The sequence below is a fragment of the Hippichthys cyanospilos genome, chromosome 10, assembly GCF_059441005.1.
Source record: "Hippichthys cyanospilos isolate Australia breed blue-spotted pipefish chromosome 10, RoL_Hcya_1.0, whole genome shotgun sequence".
Taxonomy (NCBI): Eukaryota; Metazoa; Chordata; class Actinopteri; order Syngnathiformes; family Syngnathidae; genus Hippichthys; species Hippichthys cyanospilos.
In genome coordinates, this window is record NC_142378.1 from 7,961,442 (window position 1) to 7,982,115 (window position 20,674).

At 38.0% G+C, this 20,674-nt stretch overlaps 3 protein-coding genes across 3 annotated transcripts; 2 read left to right on the top strand and 1 right to left on the bottom strand.

The window, feature by feature from the left end:
• Positions 1-43: 43 nt before the first annotated feature.
• Positions 44-16,014, top strand: LOC148416939 (ceramide synthase 2-like). The gene is made up of 11 exons (XM_088426096.1): positions 44-150; positions 676-846; positions 5,561-5,678; positions 9,040-9,158; positions 9,509-9,566; positions 9,795-9,845; positions 11,273-11,365; positions 12,226-12,354; positions 13,354-13,460; positions 13,721-13,877; positions 14,256-16,014. Exons 2-11 carry the CDS (start codon positions 677-679, stop codon positions 14,448-14,450), a joined length of 1,197 nt encoding a protein of 398 aa, XP_088282222.1. The 5' UTR covers positions 44-150; position 676; the 3' UTR covers positions 14,451-16,014.
• A 64-nt stretch (positions 16,015-16,078) lies between these two features.
• Positions 16,079-18,911, bottom strand: LOC148416940 (kelch-like protein 23). Its single transcript, XM_088426095.1, has 3 exons — positions 17,987-18,911; positions 16,989-17,400; positions 16,079-16,382 (listed from the first exon to the last, which is right to left on the bottom strand). Exons 1-3 carry the CDS (start codon positions 18,909-18,911, stop codon positions 16,079-16,081), a joined length of 1,641 nt encoding a protein of 546 aa, XP_088282221.1.
• Positions 18,912-19,465: 554 nt separating this feature from the next.
• Positions 19,466-20,606, top strand: lsm7 (LSM7 homolog, U6 small nuclear RNA and mRNA degradation associated). The gene is made up of 4 exons (XM_088426331.1): positions 19,466-19,519; positions 19,754-19,844; positions 19,923-19,994; positions 20,178-20,606. The coding sequence occupies exons 1-4, from the start codon at positions 19,514-19,516 to the stop codon at positions 20,318-20,320; spliced, it is 312 nt and encodes a 103-aa protein (XP_088282457.1). The 5' UTR covers positions 19,466-19,513; the 3' UTR covers positions 20,321-20,606.
• The last annotated feature ends 68 nt before the right edge of the window (positions 20,607-20,674 follow it).

The window sequence follows — 20,674 nt, forward strand, 5'->3', positions numbered from 1 at the left end:
ATCTCCCCCCGCCACCACTTCCGGCACCCCCCTCCCTCTTCTACAAGGTGACGCTGATGACGTTAAGCCCCGCCCCCAGCCTCAGCGATCCCAGTCTGAAGGCTCCTCCTCGCTATTCGCTTGTCATCCTCCTCACAGGAGCGAGAGCAGGTGAGCGATTTTGTTTTTGTCATTTGGTTGTCTCCTGTATTGGTAATAAATATATATTTGATGTAAAAAAAAAAAAAGAAAGAAAAAAGATGATAAAAAAGGCGGGCTTGTTTACATGGTTGTGTATGTGTTTGTACGTTATGTTGTGTGTTCGTGTGTGTGTGTGTGTTGGGGGCGTTTTCGTATCTTTTCTAGTTTTCTTTTCACGCAATGATTATTATTATTATATTTATCAATAATGGTATGTTGTATCTTTTAACTATACGTCCGTTTATCTTGAGAAGAAGTGGCGTTGTGGTTTGACTTGCTAATGGATGCATAGAGGGGCATCCCGTGTAATTAATACGTCACTCAATCAATGTGACTGTGTATTCATTATTGTACCATCAGCTTGTGCATTCATCGTTGTACCTGTTCGTTATTTGCAAATTTAATGCCGTGTATGCACTCTGATGGAAGCAGATAAAATGTGATTGACATCCGTTTAAACAGGTCATATTTGAAAAATTGCTCTTTCCCCCCTAGGATGGAGGCCCTGCTAAATGAGTGGTTGTGGCAGGACAGGTACTGGTTGCCCCCTGGCATCCACTGGCAGGACATGGATCTGAGCGAGGGTCATTATCCACTACCCAGAGATCTCGTCTACACGTTGCCAGTGGCTTTTGCTTTCATAGCCTTGAGATATGTTTTTGAGAGGTGAGTGTGAGGCTTCTTGCTGGGATCTTACTTCTGTCATCATGGTCCAGCACATTCCTACATTTGCGTAACGCCAACTGTCGGTCACTTTAGCGTTATGGGGGGTTCTCATTGTGTTTCTGCGCAGTTGTACACCAGAACGAACCACAACGGTCACGATACGGTTTGGCTTGCGAGATGGATTAATCGAGCATGAAATTTTCTCATGTCAATCTTCATCATTTCACCTCAGTACTCTCAGTCCTTCGAGGAAATATGACGTTAAAACAACGTTAAGTTTTCTTGCCCTTAGGGCTCTACTAGTAATGATTATTTTGGTGATCGATTAATCTGGAGTTTTCTCAATTAATCAGTGAATCGGACAAAAAAAGATGGTTAGAAACTGATTAGCACCTCCGCCTCACATGCGGAGGTCGTGTGTTCGATTCCGGTTTCCTGTGTGCAGTCTGCATGGTTGCGGTTTGCATGCATGTTATGTATATTGGTCACTCCAAATTGCCCTTAGATGTTTTTGCGAGTGTGAATGTTTGTTTGTCTCTGTGTGCCCTGCGATTGGCTGGCAACCAGTTCAGGTTTTACCCCTCCTGCTGCTCATAGACTGGTCCAGAGGGCATGTGACACTTGTGAGAAAATGATTAGATGGATGTTTTCTTTAGATAAGTACATTCAGGTGTAGATCTATAAAAAAAGAAGAATTTTTGTTGATAATAGGCTAAAACTGAGGATTTTAACACTTTAAAATTAAACTAGATGTCTGATTACGGATCAATAATGTACTGCTACAAATAACATTATTTTAATAATCGATTAATCCGTCGATTAGTTTGTCAATTGATCATATTTTTAAAAATAACTTCTGATTTCCTTCCTTTTATTAAAAATAGGATTTGTTTTTTCAAATTGAGAATGGCATATTCTGCAAAAACCTTTTTTATGTTTCAGTTATGTCTGTTTCTTTTCACTTAAAAATAACCCAATTATGAGTCTAAATAGGACAGACCCCCTATCTGGGTCGTTTCAATACAAAACAAATCTGATAATATTAATTATCAAAGAGGATGATTTTTCAGAGGGTTTGCACAATTATAGGTCTACATACAATTCATCAGCTATCAAAAATAATTAGCAAGTATTTGTCATTGCCGATTAATTGATGAACCATTGCACCTCTACAATAATAGTTAAAGTTAAAGAGTAAAATTTTGGAATATAAAAAAAAAAAAAAAAAAAAAATCATATTTCTTTTCAGAGACTGTTGTAATACATTTCTTGGAACTTTGAAAACAATTATTTTGCTGTAAAATACAACTATTGAACAAAAATGCCAACTCTGACACAGTAAAGTGTGCAAATTTGTCATTTTGACTAACTTTTTTTTTTAAAGTAAAACTACATAAATGTCCATCTTTGTCTGTCTTGGTGCCGGCAACTCTCCACTCAGTTTGGATCTAGTTCACTTGTCACAGGAATTAAATAGAAGAGAGTTAATCATTTTATTTTCCCAAATTATTCACCAAACTTGACGCTTTAATTTTGACATCCCTAACATTCTCTAAATGATATATGTGCTTGGCTCGAGGACAGTAGCTCACACACTCCCAGAATACAGTTGATGATATAATGTGATGAATGTTAATGCATAATATTTGATGCAGCTCTAATACGGTATCCCATTAGATGCGGTGTACCATATTGTGGTTGCAGGATGTATAATTATGGGGGTGTCGAGTTCCTCCTTCAACTTGTGCCCGTCACGCTGGCTGGTTTTCTGCATTAGCGTGTGAGTGGCAAGGGGGGTGTTTTTCAGGCTGACATCGCGAGTAGACACTTTTAGCTGCTGACTGCATGTTCTTCCCCTAAAAGCATCTGACCATACGGAACATAAATTGGTTGCAGCGGTAAAAGCTGGGCTTGTGTTTTGTTTTGTTTTTTGTTTGTTTTTTTTTGCATTATAGCTCATATGATGTAGATGCTTAAATCAATCATGGCTAATGGTTCTGTGCTGATTCACCACAAGCTCTCATAGATATCCCCAGTTGTGCTAATTACACAATTCCCATTTGGGAAAGAAACGACAAAAGCAAGCAATGCTGTGGTGATGACCAGAGGGAATTTTGTAGTCCTCTCTCATGTACTGTGCTGCGTGATACAATGATTATACTTATAGAGAAAAATTCAATGCAAACATTGAAAGCTTGTGGTTACCCTTTGAGAGCTTTCAGGGAAATGACTGATGGTTTTTAGAGAAGCTGAAACAATTAGCTTGTATGTCACTCAGCAAAATGTTCAAAAGAACGGTATGGAAAGAGGATTACAGTTGACCGTGACAGCAGTTACAAGAGGTATGACAAATATTCCCCGGTTTGTGCTGCTTTCACTGCTTATTGAGGAGCTGAGGAGTGAAGCAAGCTAGATAATCATAGGTGGATCATTACTGATTATTTTCGGTCCCAAATGCACTACACTCAACTTTCAATGGTTGTTTTAGCATCATTATTACTATTATTGTGTGAATTATAGACCATTTAGGTAGGTGAACTGGAGTCATCATGACAATGGCAGAGTAGTTAATCTTCTTAGTGCAAGCCTACGTGATCATTTTTTGAGGGGTTGTTAGTCTTAAAATTACTACATACTGAATTGACATCTGCTCCTTCAGTGGGGACTTACCCGACTTAATCCACCTTTTAATACCAAAACTATTACGTCAAAATTATACAAGCCATCAACAAACACACACACACACACAGCAAATACAATTTAACAGCATGGCGATGGGCCATGTGCATTCTTTGGAGCAGTTCAAAATCCATGCTTATCTAATAAAATAAAATAAAAAATAAATCAAAATATAAAATACTCTCCAAGAAGACAGATCTTGTTATATCAACTGCTGTAAAATTGCATAAGTAATGACAATGCCCATTGGGAAAATAACTTAATTAAATAAAAATTAAGAACATTTTGCAACAGAGTCGATATAATACAATTTAGCAATTTTGGTTTATATGCCAATTAAATTGCTCCTAATTTGAAAAGAAAACGTGCAAGCCTAAGATTAATTCTACTTTCAGTCACCAAATTGTCAGATTTTTCAGTGTTGCGCAGAATGGCAACACGGCATCTACCTAATTTCCAAATGAAGGGAAGCTAGATTTGAACTGAGATGTGGCACGTGTGCTGTCTACGAAAAAGAGCCCTACGCTAAATCATATTTTGACGTACGGTGGTTCAGGAAAAGGTTATGGCACACACTCGACTGGTTCGGCTGGCTGACAGCTTGTCAACTATCAGCAGCAGTCAATAGTGACAGAAGCCCAACGTAGTAGCATCATGATGCACAGATATGGACCCTGTTTGACAAGCCTCGTCTCAGAGACCGTTTTATCTTCTCTAATACCGAGCGCTAGTACAGCAGGTTTGGCAGTGTCCATGTATAATCCCTTTTTAACTCCAGATTGTCACATGCCTATATTGGACTGGTGTGTATCAGTGACAGCGATGAGCCTTTTAGGCTAGCAAGGATGAAACGCTAAAGCAGAGGTTCTGACCAACTTTTACAAATTGTAATATTTCTTTCATGAAAGTGTATTTATTCCGAAATAGTATGTCTTGATGGTGTTTCTCTTACTGTGCTTCGAGTACCTTCGTCTACTGTACAGTATGTGGATGTTGGATTTTTTTTTTGTGTGTGTCTCATCAGATTTTCTCATATGAAGGTATAAAGTTTAGTTTACTTCAAACCACCAAATTCTCACTTTTTACGCAGAAGGGCAACTATGCCTCCTACAAATAAATTCTATGCAGTTTTCAGGCATGCCTAGTATCGCACTTGAAAAAAAAAAGAGAAAATGATAAGTAACTGTGATTGACTGTTTCGACTTGAATGATTTGATGGCTTCTATAGTTGACAAGATATAGACATGATCATTTAACATGCATTATCAAGAAGTGGATTAAATTTAGCAAATTCCTATAGAAGAGCCATAGTCTAAATCAAAGCCCAGCAATGATCAGTGATATCAGAATATTCTCCTGAGATCCAGCCAATTCATTTGTGTCCATGGTTGTGTCCATTTTGTCTGTGCAAGACAGCAAAGTGAATTACATCCTAGCGAAACATCATTGGAAAGGCCAGGATGTCCTCTACTGAGGACACTGGGACATAGCAGAGTAGCTCCAATGTGTCAAAAGATATAGACCCAAAGCAGATGTCCATTTCAGCGGACACAAATGAATAGGCAAAATATACGAAATAAGTGAGATGGTCAAGGTGTCCGCCACATTTTGGCATTTTGCATGTTTACGTTTGAATATGTGCTTGACATGCACACTAACCAGAAACTGTGTGTGTGTTTTCCTGACCTTTTCATTCTTTCTGACCTCTCCCTCTCCGCCTGTTTCGGGTTGATTATCTCCGCGATAGTGTTACACACACGCGCTGTAATCAAGCTCTCTTGTGAATACGACAACATTGTCCTCCTTCTTCCACGTCACTGCGTAGGACACACGCACGCCGATCAAATATCTTCTTGAAGTCGTATCAGCAAAGAGCAAGTCACAATGTGTCACACGGGAGCAGCGCAACGGGCCTATCCGGTTGCCGCCACCGCCGTTACATTGCTCATGTGCTGCCACGTTGGACATCTGTTGATGACATTAATATTGAATGCGGTTCAGTAATTCATCCCCTTGTATTCTCTGTCTTCACCAGGGTCATCGCAGTCCCTTTAAGCAAACGTTTAGGTGTGAAGGATCGGATTAGGATTCGAGCCGATCCTATTCCGAAGTTGGAGAACTTCTACAAACGGAACAACCGTCAGCCGTCACAAGTACGTGATGCTGTGCAGTCTTCCACCTCCTTATTTATATTATTCAAATAGCAAGCATGTGCAAAGGGCATTTGCAGCCGAACGAGATGCTATGGGTGACCTTTACTATCTAAATTGGATCCTCTGAAAGGTCACAGGGGATGTTTTAGTTTTGTGAGTGGGGCGTGGGGGTGTTACTATGCACTACTGCATCACAATAGCCTTGGGTGTGTGTATATCCTGCTTTTCGCCTAAAGCCAGCAGACATAGAATAGCTAATTAATCCCTAACATCTTATCTTTTGGCGACGATTTTTATGTCCAGGCCTTAATGTGCCATGGGATATCATCAGGAAATTATCCAATTTCTCAATGTGACACAAATGTATTACTTTTTAAACACGATATATCTTTTACTCATCTATCTATGCCAACGACAGATAGTGACAGGCAGAACAATTAAGTCCCATTAGATTGATGGTACAATAAATATAAGGCCGTAGAAATCACGCTTCATCTATTAGTTTTGTTCTCAAATAAACAGGTCCAAATTTCCAAATGAGTCACCTTGAGTACATTGACGTTGCCATAATTTCAATATTGATACTTTTTGTGACACTTTTGTTTGGTGGTAAATAGGGTCACAACTAACGATTATTTTAATAATCAATTAATGACTCGGGTTTTATCAAATATTTAATCTATTTAGTTAGCAATTTCCAGCAGTTTATAAAAGTTAATATTTTGACTATAATTAACCTGATAAGTAGTTATTTGTCATGTACGATTAATAGCTTTAAATACACATTTGGCCACCTGTTGCCGATTAAAAAAGACATCACTTGTGCTCATTAGGCTCAGATAATGCCCGATTACGGCTCACCTGTTGGTCATGTGATACACACAACTATTTTCAGTCGGCATCAAATGGTTAAATGTATGTTTTAAAGTATTGCTTGTAAATGAAAATGAACTCATTCACTGCTAATTCAGTAAAAAATTATCTTTTGCTTCAATAGCCGTTAATAGCCGTGAATGAGTTCATTTTTTTCTGCAAAAAGGCAATTAGTTATTTACTGTAAGTACAGTAATGCATTATTCTTCAACATATGCGAGTGGTACAGAGTGACAAATAGTAAAATTAACCCATTCACTGCCAGCCCGGTAAAAATGCATCGTTGAGATCCATAGACGTCAATGGTATTAAATGAGTTAATTATAGACAAAATCTTTTTACTGTTGAAAATGGGGAAATAAGTGGAGCGCCCTTTCAACGTCTATGCATATATTGAGAAAGAGAACATTTCACAATGAGAGTGAATGCAAAACCTAAAATGTATTAAGATTCAGTTGTTGGTCTGGGTCATAACATGTCAACAAATTAAGTGTTTGAAAATGGTTTATTTTGACACATATTTGTGTCTTAGAGGCTCAAATTCTGAGGACTATTTTAAATGGAATTAGGTCTTGACTAATCGGTTATAAAATTACTGACAATTAATTTGAGAATTGATGAATTAGCTCTTATGGTCAACAATGAGTAACACTGAACTACTACTACTAATACTTATACAAACTCAGTGAAAATGTATCAAAAACATCAACATGCTAAGGATTTCTACATGAAAGCTGTCTGTCTTTTTTGTGTGTACTTCTTTGTTGGTGTTGATTGCATAACAACTGGCGGTTGCATGCGTTGCCACCTGTTTAACAACAAGGACCTGTTTCAAAAAGTCCCAATGAGATGAGCAATGATGACTGATGTGCCATCACGTGCCTTGCAGAATCTCCTCAATTGATTCCTTCCTCTGAAAAAAAAAAAATCTGTGTAAAATTACAGGACATAAATCATAAAAAATTCAAAAGGCACAGTTAAAGAAAAAAACATTACGGTACTCTAATTACTGTAAAACTGGCTCAGTTAAACCGAGACATTTTTTTCCCATGATTGGCGAACAGACAAGTTTCAGACAGGTTCATTACAAGATCACACCTCCACCCTCATCTGCAGTTTCGTCATCAGCGATCATGTGCAGGCAGGCAGCGTTATTCACACGGCAAACACATTATTCGTTGTGTGCATGCTTTAGGTCGCATGCTTATAAACATAATGGAAGCAGCACAATTGGGTTTTTTTTTGGGAGGCGAGACAATACATTGACAGAGTTAATCCATTATCAAAAGAATTTTTTTTTTATATTTTCCTAATCATTTTGATACCTTATTTAATTTCAAAGTGTCCAAATGCTTTCAGGTTGTCATTTCATATCTTATTTAATTTCACCCATCCTGGGGGCGAAAGTGAATATTATTGTGTTGATTCAAAATGAAGTATTTGATTTTTGCTATTGAGCGGCTCAGTGGCGCAGTTCAAATCCACCTCGCTCAGGCCTTCCTGTGTGGAGTTTGCATGTTCTCCCTGTGCCTACATGGTTTCTTTCCGGGTTAGGGTTAAACAGAGCTCTCTAAAATGAAACATGTTTTAAAAAAAAAATCTAACTGATCAACAAGTTGACAAAATAATCGTTTATTAAAATAATCATCCGTTTACTTGTAGTCCTGGTACTATCAGAAATAATCAATATATTTGCATTAATTAGCATAGAACTTCATATATATATACAATGACAGCACTATATCAAGCCTGCAGCTATCATACTTTTTTACTGTTTGGATATCCTACAAAAAAATTATTCAAATATCAAGTATTCAGGTAAAAATAAAACAACTTTTTTTGGTTTATGAAAAATAGTTTAAAACACAGAAGACCCTTTTCCTTTAAAATGTGATCAGTAGGAACAGCGACTAGGTCAGGCTGTCATCATCAAAGTGTGCAGTCATTTACAGCAACACACAGGCCAGCTAGCTGCTAGCAAGCGGCTAATTTATCCTAGACTCAGCTTAAAGGCTGAAACACCAATAAACACTGGCAACAGTTGCCGTATGTCAAAGTCAGCGTAATTAAGTCTTCTGTTAGCACCCTAAAATGGCGATTGAACTTGACTGTTTTGTTGTTTGTATCGGGAGTCAGGACCAAGAGTTGTAATAGAAAAATATAGTCAAGCTGGTTATAAAAGTTTTCGGTTAAATATCCAGTTATTGTGTTAGTTTTACATATATCTAGAGTAGTTTTAAAACGTGTGTTTCAATAGGTTTTAATGTGAATACCGTGTTCACATCCTCTAACGATACCACAAAAGGCCGTTAGTGACAAATCACTGTTGCATCCAAGAAAGGAAAAATACACCACAAGCTCATTTGCATTTCCGCTAATGAAATGGCAACAGAAATGTCAGCCAACTGTGGTTGAATAAATGTTGCGCAGAGGGCGCCTGCAGCAGTGTGAGGCAGATGTTTTCATGGTGTGCTTTTGTTCCCCTCAGAGTGAGTTGCTGTGCTTGGGAAAGCTTTCTGGACTCTCACAGTCAAAGATTCAGAGCTGGTTCAGACACAGAAGAAACCAGGACCGACCCACCAATACCAAAAAGTTCTGCGAGGCCTCGTGAGTCTAAAACAGTTTGAAGCTTCGAATATAAAGAAACCCCAAAAGACAATTTGTTTTCCAGATTTCTTTCTTGATGTCACCCAAGGCCCCAAAAAATACCTGCCCTGTTTCAAGTAATGAGTAATCATGACGGCTGCGCTCTTTTGAAACAGTGTTCAAATCACAAACTAAAAATGTCATATTAGCAGAATAGAAATTTCCCATTCATTTCTTTAAATTTTAAGTAAAATGTTATATTGGAACAGGTAGGGTTTTCTTTAAATAATCTGTCATTGGGCTTTTTGAGGGAAATGTATTTTGTGTATCAAATCGCAAATAATAATTTCTTTCCTTTTCATGTGTTGCAGTTGGCGTTTTGTCTTCTACCTGGCAGCTTTCACTGCGGGGCTTGGCTCTTTGGTCCATGTAAGTTTGTTTGTTTGGTTTTTTTTGGATGCTTTACTTGTCACTGATCATTCAAAGCAAACAATATTAAGTATATTTGTTCAAGTCAAGCAAATACTGTACACCGCTTTGATTGACATGCAGAAATTACTGTATATGTGCATGAATGTGGGTGTAGTTTACGGTAGTGTTAAGTTGTTCTAAGATAAGTGACTTTCTTGTAAGCTCATGTTTTTTGTGACCTTCCAGGCTTCATGGTTTTGGGATCAGAGAGAGTGTTGGCAGGGTTTTCCTAAACAGGTAAGAAGACTGAATGCCTACAATCTTGAAAAACACTTAAAAATATGTCATTGGGATTGAATGAGTTAAATACACTAAATTGTTTCCTTAAAGGGATAGTGTCTAAAATTTAGACCTTTTTTCACTAAAAAAGGATAAATTAAATGATTGTGAAGTTCAAAAACTTGCAAATGAATGTGTTCTGAATTATCAACAGTATGTTTTAAATATAATCATAGGTCTAGTTATCATTTAAATATATTACATGGGGGGTGGGATTTCTTCGGATGCGGCCTTATTTGTTTATTTATTTGTCATCGCTACGGCGCGAGGTGATATCATGTGAAGTGCAATTTGCAATAAAAAAGGAATTTTCATCTTTTTCCAGTTACTGTATTTAGATAGCTTTGTGATGTAGTTAAAGATCTGCTTCAACCAAATAAGTGTTCGTGTGCAGATGCGTGAAAATTCTCTATAGGCGGAGTGGCACAATGAGTTTCTACTACATCATTCAGTCTCGTAAATTTGCTCGTGACAGGTTTCAAAGTTGATTTGAACCACCGCCCACCTACTCACGCTGCTGTTAGCATTAGTTAGAAAAGCTATTAACTGCGCTGACAGTTAGGCATGCCTGCAAGTCGGCATTCCTGCAGAGAATCCAACCTTTCCTTTAGGGTTCATGGCCTCAAAGTCACAACATTCAAAAACACATTCCTCCAGTCGTTGCCCGAATATTTTGGTGTTACTTGCTTATATTGTTGCAGCTTTTCCTTTCTGGGCTTCTGTTGCCTCGGCGGGCTTCCTCACATTGTCTGGAGTGCGAGAGGTGTTTTCGTTCCAGAATGTCACCCACCTCTTTTAGAGATTTAAGAACGGCTGTACTGTATATCACACAGAAGTTTTTTTTGGGGTTTTTTTTTTTTTTTACAGTATAAACTTTGGGAGGAAGCTGAATCCTACGTGAAGGCACAGTAGCTATCGGCCGATCTAATTGAATACATTTTAGCCTATATTTTATTCAAGGCAATAAATATTATGAGACTGAAAGAAAGATATATTTTCTCAGTAAAAGGAAAAATAGTAGTGTCAAAATTTCTCCAACTCTTAACTTTGTTGAAATGTCTTTAGGCATGTGTTTATGTGCAGCAACAATTTGGGGTCATATTGTTCCACCACATATTTCTCACAGTATTTTAGCCAAGGGTGCCATGCTGTACCATCTGGGTGAAATTTCAGCTCCCTATTGTCCTCTTACAATGTTTTCCCTTTGATGTGAAATGCCTTCAATGTAAAAATCAAAGAATTGGTCACAATACCGCTCGAGGCCTTTAATTTTCTCCAGTAAATCAAGTTCTTCAGAATTTCGAAATTACAGGAATGTTAATATAATAATAATAATGACACTATAATGATATGTTCGACTTGTAATATTTTATTTTCTCCTGCAGGTTGTTACCAATGCTCATAGTTGGTATTACACCTTGGAATTGGGCTTCTACCTGTCTCTTCTTCTGTGTGTCTCTGTGGACGTGAAACGTAAAGTAAGAGTGATCTCCTCATTGAACTATTTTAATGTTACCACAAAATTTAAATGCATTTTTTTTCATATTCAATCTAAAAAGATTTTGAATTGCAATGTTCCTTCATTCATCATGAAGGTTAGATTCAAAAAAATACTTGCAATAACACATATTGCACATATTTTTTTCATTTACAGTTATGAATGTTTTTTCCTCAACATACATTATTATACTATAGGTTTTTCCATTCATAGTATGTTTTGTTTATTAAAAATACATTTTTGTTTATTATAAATATATTTTGTTTCCAGTATGTTTAGTTTATTATATAGCCTTTTCATTTATCATAAATGTATTTTAATTTATCATTTATCGGTTTTTCATTATTATAGTGTTATTTTTTATCTACAATATTTTTCATGTTTTTATGATGTATTTTTATTCACTGTATGATTTTATGTATTATAAATGATTTTCATTGTTCATGAATGTATTTGCATGTACTTATGTGTTTTTTTATTATTATACTGTATGTTTTTTCCATTTACAGTTTTTTTTCATTAATGTAATTTATTGTGTGTGTAAAGCAGTAACACACCTCTACACAGTTTATAGTTACGTGTTAACATTTTCCCACACCCGTTTTCGTAGATTTTCATGAATACGTACACAAATATAAGATATTTCAACGGCCAAAACATTCATTTGAGAAATAAAAAAAAAAGCCATCCAGTGTTTTTCTTCATCTATTTGTTTTATGTGCTCTGAAATGAAAAAAGGAGAGCCTAAAAGTTTTTTCAAACTTTTTGATTTCATTTTTGAGGATGGATATCACTGCATTGCATTGTGGGGACCTTTTCTGTTTTGTCTGTGTACTTAAGGATTTCAAGGAGCAGGTGGTTCATCACATTGCCACCATATTTCTCATTGGTTTCTCCTACTGCGCCAACTACGTGAGAATCGGCACACTTGTGATGCTTGTGCACGACTCGTCAGACTTCCTTCTGGAGGTACAACTCGTGCTTGCTAGCTCTGAGAAAAGTTTGTTCAAAATTGTTAAGTTGTGCAAAAATTCTAGCCCTTTTGGCAAATTATATAAAGGAGTGATCTCTAATTTGTAAATGTATCAACTGAAGCATTCTAGAGTATTTGGTGTGTTTTTTAAAAGGTGACTAGCGTGACGTCAAAGACTTTGTTTATTGATTTTACAATGTAAATTTTATTAGTGACCAAGTGACCCTGTTGCACTTGTATAACAGTTATAACTTTAAAACCTGTTGAGTCCAAAGCATAGAGCACCCTTAGTATAAATGACATAAATAATCTATGGTACATGAATACAATATACAATTATCTGCTTCATAGCATTTATCTTTTAAATTGCTACCATTATACAACTATAAAATCAGTTCCAATTGTGTTGTTTTTTTTTTTAAATGAATAAGTTACTTGAATCAGATTTGTCCAAGAACGTCATAACTATCAGTGCATTACCTTTTCTAAATGTGCTTTTTTTAGTGACTGTACCTCACAAGAATACCTAACTTGCATAAAGTCATTGTTCAAGAGTTTTATTGTCATATGGATAGTATTTTTATAGCACACAATGAACTTCTTTTGTCATCATGAAAACGTAATAAAAACAATAGGTGCATTATTTCAGATTTTTTACAGTCGAATTCGCTCGCGTGTTTTTTGGGACAGACCTGAATGCCTCACAATGTCCGATGCACTAATATTTGTTTTACAATTAAATTAAAATATGAAGTTCTGTTCATATGTGCAAAAGCCATTTCATGATTCACAACAATCATTTTATACAAGTCACAAATCAAACTGTGTCATGGAATGAATGTTTATAACCAGCTGATTTAATTTTGGTAAGGACCTAACCCTCAAATGAGTGTCACATGACTATTATTTGAGACTTAAACATACCTGCTCTCCTTCACATTTGGCAGCGTTTCAAGTTTGCTATGAGGTAATATATTTTTATTTATTTATTTTAGTCTGCCAAGATGTTTCACTACGCCGAGTGGACAAAGACGTGCGACTCACTCTTTGTCGTCTTTTCTCTGGTCTTCCTGGTTACCCGGCTGGTGGTGTTTCCTTGCAGGTATTTCAACACATTGGAAAAATGTGCGGTTGCTTAGCACGTGTTTTGCTTCAGTTCAATAGACGTCATGCTGCACCTTCTGGTGTGTGTGCCTTGGCCACCTTGAGGCAATATAACACAAAATATCAGAAATACTGTACAGCTCCTCAGTTCGCTGTTGCAATTTTAGTTGATCTTCACAGAGGATAAAGAACATATGATTCCCTTCCTTCAGTTCATCCTCAACTTGGCCTTATGTCTAATGTTTTCTTGTTTTCCAGAATCATCCACACAACATTGGTGTTATCACTTGACTTCTTCGAGCCCTTCTTTGGCTATTACTTCTTCAATGTCCTTCTGTTAGTGCTGCAAGCTCTACACATCTTCTGGGCCTACCTTATCCTGCGTATGATCTGCAAGTTTATGTTCAAGGGAAAGGTAAGAACATGTTGGGCTGTGCCCATGCATGTTATTTACTAAATCAGAAAAATAGTTAAGAATTATTACTGTATTTTTCTGACTATAAGCCGCTCCAACAAGAATTTGACAGAAAATGTCTTTTTGTCATGTGTTCAGAGAGCACATTAGAAAATAAACAAATAGAGAGTACCCGTAGTTGAAAAAAAAAAAAAATAATTGTTGACATGGCTTCTCATGCCTCTCAGCGTTTACAGATATTTTTTTTTTCCACCTGAGCTTCCTCTTCCTTTTTTATAATGCAACTGCCATGTCAACCAATGGAGAACTAATTATCATCACTATCTGTGACAGGCAGCCATTTCGATGTGTGAACTGCATTCTCCATCCCGTTTGCAGGTGGAGCGTGACGAGCGCAGCGATGAGGAAAGCGAGGCGGATGAGGAAGAGGAGCCCGAGGAGGAAGACGACAGCAGCTGGGAGCAGAGGAAAGGTGCAATCAACTCCAAGCTGGCGTCGCTAGCCAACAACTGCGTTCTCAACAACCTGACCAACCAGAGGAATCTCAACAGCAGACTGCCCAAAGCCAGATAGAGTCCGGCCCAAGTTTAAGTCATGCTCGACAAACGTACCTTACCACGGTCCATTGATGATTTCATGTTTTGCATTTTCTTTGTATGACAAAAAGAGGCAGCAAAAAAAAAAGCACAAATGATTGTAAATCATTACGCCCAGTCACATTGGAAGGAAACAGTATGACTCATCATGTCACTGATGTTTTGGATTTAATGACTTTTTTATCAGTCACGTGAGAATTAATTGTTACGAACGATGTTTACTGTTTTTGCATCGCAAAAAAACTTACAGCTTGGCAAAACAACAACAAAAAGGCCACAAAGTCTGTCTGTTACTATATGTCGCAGAAAAAGATGGATAAACAAAAATATGTTTGCAAGTAGTCATACGTTTTGATCAATCAAATGAAACTGGATAATTTCCCATCGCACCAATTATGATCTCTTAACAGCACACTAGTTTGCATAGTGCCCTTGTTAGGAATCACTGGTGTAGAAAACCATGTTTTTGGTTATCATCTTAGTCAAATTTGACCAGAAATTACAGAGCCCCTGGGCTTAACGTGACGTAAATAATGCGTTTGCAAGGCAACGCATTTTTTTAATGAATGTTTGTTTACTTCCGGTCATTCTGAGGGCTGTATGCTCTAATGTCAAAGGGGAATCGAGTCATGGAGGGGAACTTGAAACAGTTGGTTATAAAGCAACTTTAAATGAAAACAAAATAGGTTTACCTGGATTTTTATTTTAGTTGTTTTTTTCCCCTCCTTGTAACTTCAGGTGCTCCGTAAGAAATACTGTAAATGGCTTAAATGTTTTCAGAATATCATTATATGACTGTTCCGAAGTACATCAGAGGGAGTTTTTTCTTTGTTACTTGTATCTACCTTTTTTGTCATAAGGCATTAGACAGGAAAGCTGTTCTTCCAGTTCCGCAACTTCTTTTTTTTAGTTCCAATAAATGTTTTTATTGTTCTATGACGACACGTGATTTGGTGACGTCAAAAAAGGACCAGATATATATATATTGCCCCCTGGTGGACGTTTATAATCCCCGCCGTTGTATAATCCCCAACCCATTGATGATTTCAAAAACAATCCCATTGGTTATGCTCTTTTTTTTTTTTAATTGAAATATCATGTGACATATTTCCTTGTGGTTTTCTGTACAGCACTTTTGTTTTGTGCCTTAGCCTTACTGTATTTACACTTTCCTGTGATGCGTAGAATTAATTTGACAAACTGAAGAAAATGTAATGTATCACTAAAACATTTGGTGAATCAAGTAGAGCACTGTATGCACACCAATGGGCATTAGTGAAAATGGATTATACATTCTATGAAGGTGAACATCTGGCCTCCAAGAGCAAAATACGGGATGAATTACTTCTTCCAGTGGTGAAATATTAGTATGAATTTATGGTAAGCCGCCGTATAGCACATAGATCCAACTACACAAAAGACAAGTGTGTTTAACAAAGGGGTAAAAAATAACAATAATATGGAGCACTAAAAGGGCTGAACCAATAATTTTTAGACCCATCTGGTCATATTTCTTTTTCATTAAAAGTCATTGAAAAGACTGCAAAGACTCCTGGCTTGTTTTCGCACCAGTAAAAAAAAAAAAAAATCCAACCTCTCACTCAATCACGTAAGCATTTTAATGGTGACACAACCTCTGAGTGGGACAGAACATGGTATGGCATCGTCAACCTTGATGCATGTGTCCACGTAAGGGTCAAACAAAACCATATTGGAGAGTGCTTTGTTATTCTTTTGCTCACACAACAAGAATATCTGGCCATTGACTGTTGTGCAGCCGCAGAAGAACTTTTTCTCCAGGGGTTCCTCCTGCAGAACTGTCCACTCGTCTGTCTCCACGTCAAAACGCAAAGCTTGCCCTCCAAACAGATAGATGGCGCCATTCAGCTCTGTGGCAACCAGGTCGTATCTAAAGGATGGACGACCACATAGTGTCAGGTGTTCCCTCGCTACATCGCGGTTTGGTTACTGTAACTTCACTGTCGCGGACTGGTTTATGACCATAACCTTTTTTGTTGCAGGTTTTCGTCACTATATTTCTTGAATTTGTTTTTATGCCTCATATTATTTTGTGGGTCAAACTGATCCATTTGCAGGTCATAATAACTCTGAGACATTGTTGCATTTCATGTGAAAGGAGTATTAAACACTAATAAAAACAAAATGTTGTATTTGGGTGACTAAATATGCCCCCAGGTCATAGTGACCCAGGAATATGATTGCCATTCCTTGCAAAAAAGTAAATAAGTCGAGCAGTCAAAAATAGCAATTTTATTTAGTTAAAAAAAGAACTCTACTACATAGATTTGAATTTTTTTCTATTGTAGGTTTGCCTCGCTTTTATCCTCCTTATAGTTCAATCTATTTTTTGACTAAAGAAAAAAACTAAAATGAACAAAAGCAAAAAAAAAAAAATCTAAATCTCTGCTTAGTTCATTTTGATCACAGTGGGTATTTTTGTAAATGAAACCCCGCAATACATGAGTTAATGGTAAATAATTGAATGTGGACTCACCGTGGAAAAGGGGAATAGGAAACAACGTCCCACAGATCCTTCCTGGTGTCATACCGTTGTATTCCTCCAAAGGCCTCTCCATTTTCATCCAGACCACACGCCACATAGATACACTGACCCAGAGCGGCCGCGGCTGCCCTTTCCACCGGCCGAACCAGGGGGCTGACACTTTCCCACCCACCGTTTGAGCTCGGGATCAGTCTTTCAACGTCGGCTACCAGCCCTTCGTCCATGCTTCCCCCAAAGACGTACAGGACGGAATCCAGAGCAAGGGAGCAGTGGCTGTGCCTGGACTTCTGCAAAGCTGGGCCGTCCACCCACCGCTGGCTCCCACATTGGTATCTTCTGACCCAGTCCACGCTGAACCACAGCACGTCACGAAAGTAGCCCCCTGTCACATAAACACTGTCTCCTACACATGAGAACATACATCAAACTGTCAGGACAATAAAGCTGCAACTGTATTAGATACACAGTAAGTTGGAAATTTTAGATTTAGAACCATTAAGATCAGTGGATCTCAGCTGTTTTTTTTCTCAATAATGTACCCCCCCCATCTGTGAAATATTGGTTTCAGCCAAGCCTGACCAGAGCAAAGCATTTTTGAAAAAAAAAAAAAAATCTTACAATTTGAAAGTTGATTTGGCTTGTTTGGTATGAAAACAAGAACTTTGGGGTAAGATTGTTTCATGTTCCATTTATTTTGCTCTAAATTTGAAAAGAAAACTATCCTGTTTCTGTGGCAAGAATGAATGGCATTACATTAGATTTGCTGATACAAATTGCTTTATGTTACAATTATGTTGCTCTTAATTTGAAAATATACTGTTCCTAAAAAGCCTAAAAATAAAAATTGCTGAAACCAGCAGGAACCCTGTTTAAATCTCCGTACCCCCTTTAATGCCTTCATGTACCCCCCATTTAAGACCCACAGTTTTAGACAAACTGTATTAGACAGACTTGCACAATATGACGGCTAATCAATATCCAAGCATTACCTACTGCGGCTACCGAGTATTGCGTAAGGTTCTTCCTCTGAAGAGGTGCACAATTTTGCCATCTCCCACTGAGTGGATGAAACTGGTAGGACGCCTGCTCATCCTGATCATGAGGTCCTCCCACTACAAAGAGAATTTCTTTGCTCCTTTGCAGGGACCTCCCCATTGACCAGGAAGTCGGAAAATGTTCGTTGAGCATGCAGATGAGTTTGGCTCTCGGATCGGAACTGTGTGTCATTGTGTCCAAAAGTTTTGTGATGAATGCCAAGGACAGAGCCTCGGGTCTCACCAGCTCCATGAGCTCCAGAAAGTGTTCTTCTCTTTTATTATCAAAAGATACCCAGCGCAGGACCGCCTCCAGTGCTAAATCCTCTCCGTGGATGGCCAGGTTATCGCTTGCTAGGAGATGTGCCACCGTCTCCTTGGACAAGGACAGGAAGTCCTCTTCAGACACAACAATGGAGAAATGTGTGAGGGCCACCTGCCTTGCTGCTGTGTAAAGCTGAGCGCAGCCTCTCTGCCAAGCAAAAGCCATCATCCCCAAACAATTACAAAGGTGGAGCTCACGTTCAAGGAACTTGCAACACAGCAGCTTGGCTTGCTCCAGTTGGAGGTAGTCCGAAGTCTCAAGGATCCCCAAGACATTTTCTCTGTCCAGACTGAGGACAGAAGTTCGGCTATGGTGCATTAACACCTTGAAATGCTGCAAGCGGACCCCTCGGAGTTCGATTTTTCTTTGACTGCTTTCAACGCCGCAGCCAAAGAAGAGAGCCCGGAAGTAGGGGCTCTGAAGCGCAAGCTGATGACGGTTGGCGTAAAAAGACTCGCCATTCACTTGTAGGATGACATCAGGCGGGAAATTGGAGTCATCTTCCTGGGGTTGGTTTGTCCGTTGAGTGGGAACGTCCTTTGATCCGCAGGCCATGTCACAACGAGCAAGACTTGCACGGCGCCTAATGACCTTTGGGTTACATCCCACCAGCTGGTGATATTAATAGACTCCTCGCTGGACTAGAAGTAGTATGAAAACAAATCCTCAATCTTAAATGAGGTCACTTATTATTTCTTTTCGTCAAGTTTAAAATGCCAGATTTTGTAGTTTAGAAGTGGTCTAATAGTTTTTGCACAGGCCTACTGAGACAGACAACGCCTGCGTTGTTACTTAATTCATTATTTAGAATCTGCCTGTTAATATTGAGAGAAAGGGCAGCATGATGTCTTTTTTAATTAATTTAATTTTCTATGTTCTCCAGTCCCATTTGGTAGCAGTATAACACCAGTAAGCAAGTTGCTTAGTCTGCTCTCAACAAATAAAATTAAGTAGTGAACGGAAAATAATATTTTTGAAGCCATTTTAATTATACGACGGCGTATTGGTTCTGGGATAACGCAGTACAGAATTGGAATTTTAAAAAATAAAAGTCAGCATTCAAACTGTGACGTAAGCACCTCCATTTTGTGTGCGGCAAAATTTGATTGGCTAAACCGCGCTAAGGTCAAAGTATCACTTCCTGGTTCTGATCCAACATGGCGGTAGGTTCGCGCAGTTTGCGTTTTCATTCATATTCTATCCCCTTTATATTACCAAACTTCATACAAACAATTGCGAAAAACACCTTGTTGCCTTTTGCTATCATTTATGACGCCCCGCAAGTTTTTATTTGCGAATTACAGTCATCTTAAAGACTGTTAATTACATGTGTCGATTTCAGCTAGCCAAGTGCTAAACCACGCTACAAAATAACAACCGTTCACTGTGCTTGTTAGGATAAAGAAAAGAAGAAGAAGGAGAGTATCTTCGACCTGTCCAAATACATCGACAAGCCGATTCGGGTTAAGTTTCAAGGAGGGCGTGAAGGTGGGTGCTCCCACGTTCCATCGGAACTGATTCAATATACAACGCCGAATTATATGTTTAGGATGTTTTCCATTTCAGCTAGTGGTGTGCTGAAAGGTTTCGACCCACTATTAAATCTTGTACTGGACGGTACCATCGAGTATATGCGTGGTAAGTTCTTTCTTTTTTTTCGTATATAGTTTTGGTTTTTAATATTCACTTATGAAAGGTTCACCTTTTGAGCATAACATTACAAATTTCCTATCTAATATCCGATTGTAAACATATTGCTGAAATTGAGATGTGATGTTAACCGTTCTTTTTTTAAAACCAGTACTTTCCCCATGTGTCTAGATCCTGATGACCAGCTCAAACTGACGGAAGACACCAGGCAACTGGGTCTGGTGGTCTGCAGGGGGACCTCGGTGGTGCTTATTTGTCCACAAGACGGCATGGAGGCTATTCCCAATCCTTTCATACAGCAACAGGACGGCTAAAACATTTTTTGTACATAAGTGCACATCGGGATATTATAAAATTATTTTTTATGTTTTCCATTTTAAGAAAAACAAAGTAGATATCATGTTTTGGTTTGTCTTTTTTAAACCTGTAATTAGTCAGCCAAAAAAAAAAAACTTGCTGGCACTTCACTTTATAGTGTGAATTTCAGTTGAGGCTTGCAAACTGCCTGTTTTCATGGTTTAAAGGAATGGGTAATTTCTTTACCATTTGTTCTTGTTTTTGATAAGAAAAGTAAAGCTTGTATTGAGTTTTGTACTTTCACCTCGTTCGCTGATTTATTTATATATATATATATGCACACGTATGAAATAGGAAAATATGCTGCATTT

Excerpts from the sequence above, each read along its gene's own strand:
- LOC148416939 (XM_088426096.1), top strand. The coding sequence starts at position 677 with ATGGAGGCCCTGCTAAATGAGTGGTTGTGGCAGGACAGGTACTGGTTG. Across the intron at positions 5,679-9,039 it reads ACAACCGTCAGCCGTCACAA|AGTGAGTTGCTGTGCTTGGG; the intron begins GTACGTGATGCT and ends TGTTCCCCTCAG. Across the intron at positions 9,567-9,794 it reads GGCTTGGCTCTTTGGTCCAT|GCTTCATGGTTTTGGGATCA; the intron begins GTAAGTTTGTTT and ends GTGACCTTCCAG.
- LOC148416940 (XM_088426095.1), bottom strand. The coding sequence starts at position 18,911 with ATGGCCTGCGGATCAAAGGACGTTCCCACTCAACGGACAAACCAACCC. Across the intron at positions 17,401-17,986 it reads ATACTCGGTAGCCGCAGTAG|GAGACAGTGTTTATGTGACA; the intron begins GTAATGCTTGGA and ends TCTCATGTGTAG. Across the intron at positions 16,383-16,988 it reads TCCTATTCCCCTTTTCCACG|ATACGACCTGGTTGCCACAG; the intron begins GTGAGTCCACAT and ends TCCATCCTTTAG.
- lsm7 (XM_088426331.1), top strand. Across the intron at positions 19,845-19,922 it reads GTTTCAAGGAGGGCGTGAAG|CTAGTGGTGTGCTGAAAGGT; the intron begins GTGGGTGCTCCC and ends TTTCCATTTCAG. Across the intron at positions 19,995-20,177 it reads TACCATCGAGTATATGCGTG|ATCCTGATGACCAGCTCAAA; the intron begins GTAAGTTCTTTC and ends CCATGTGTCTAG.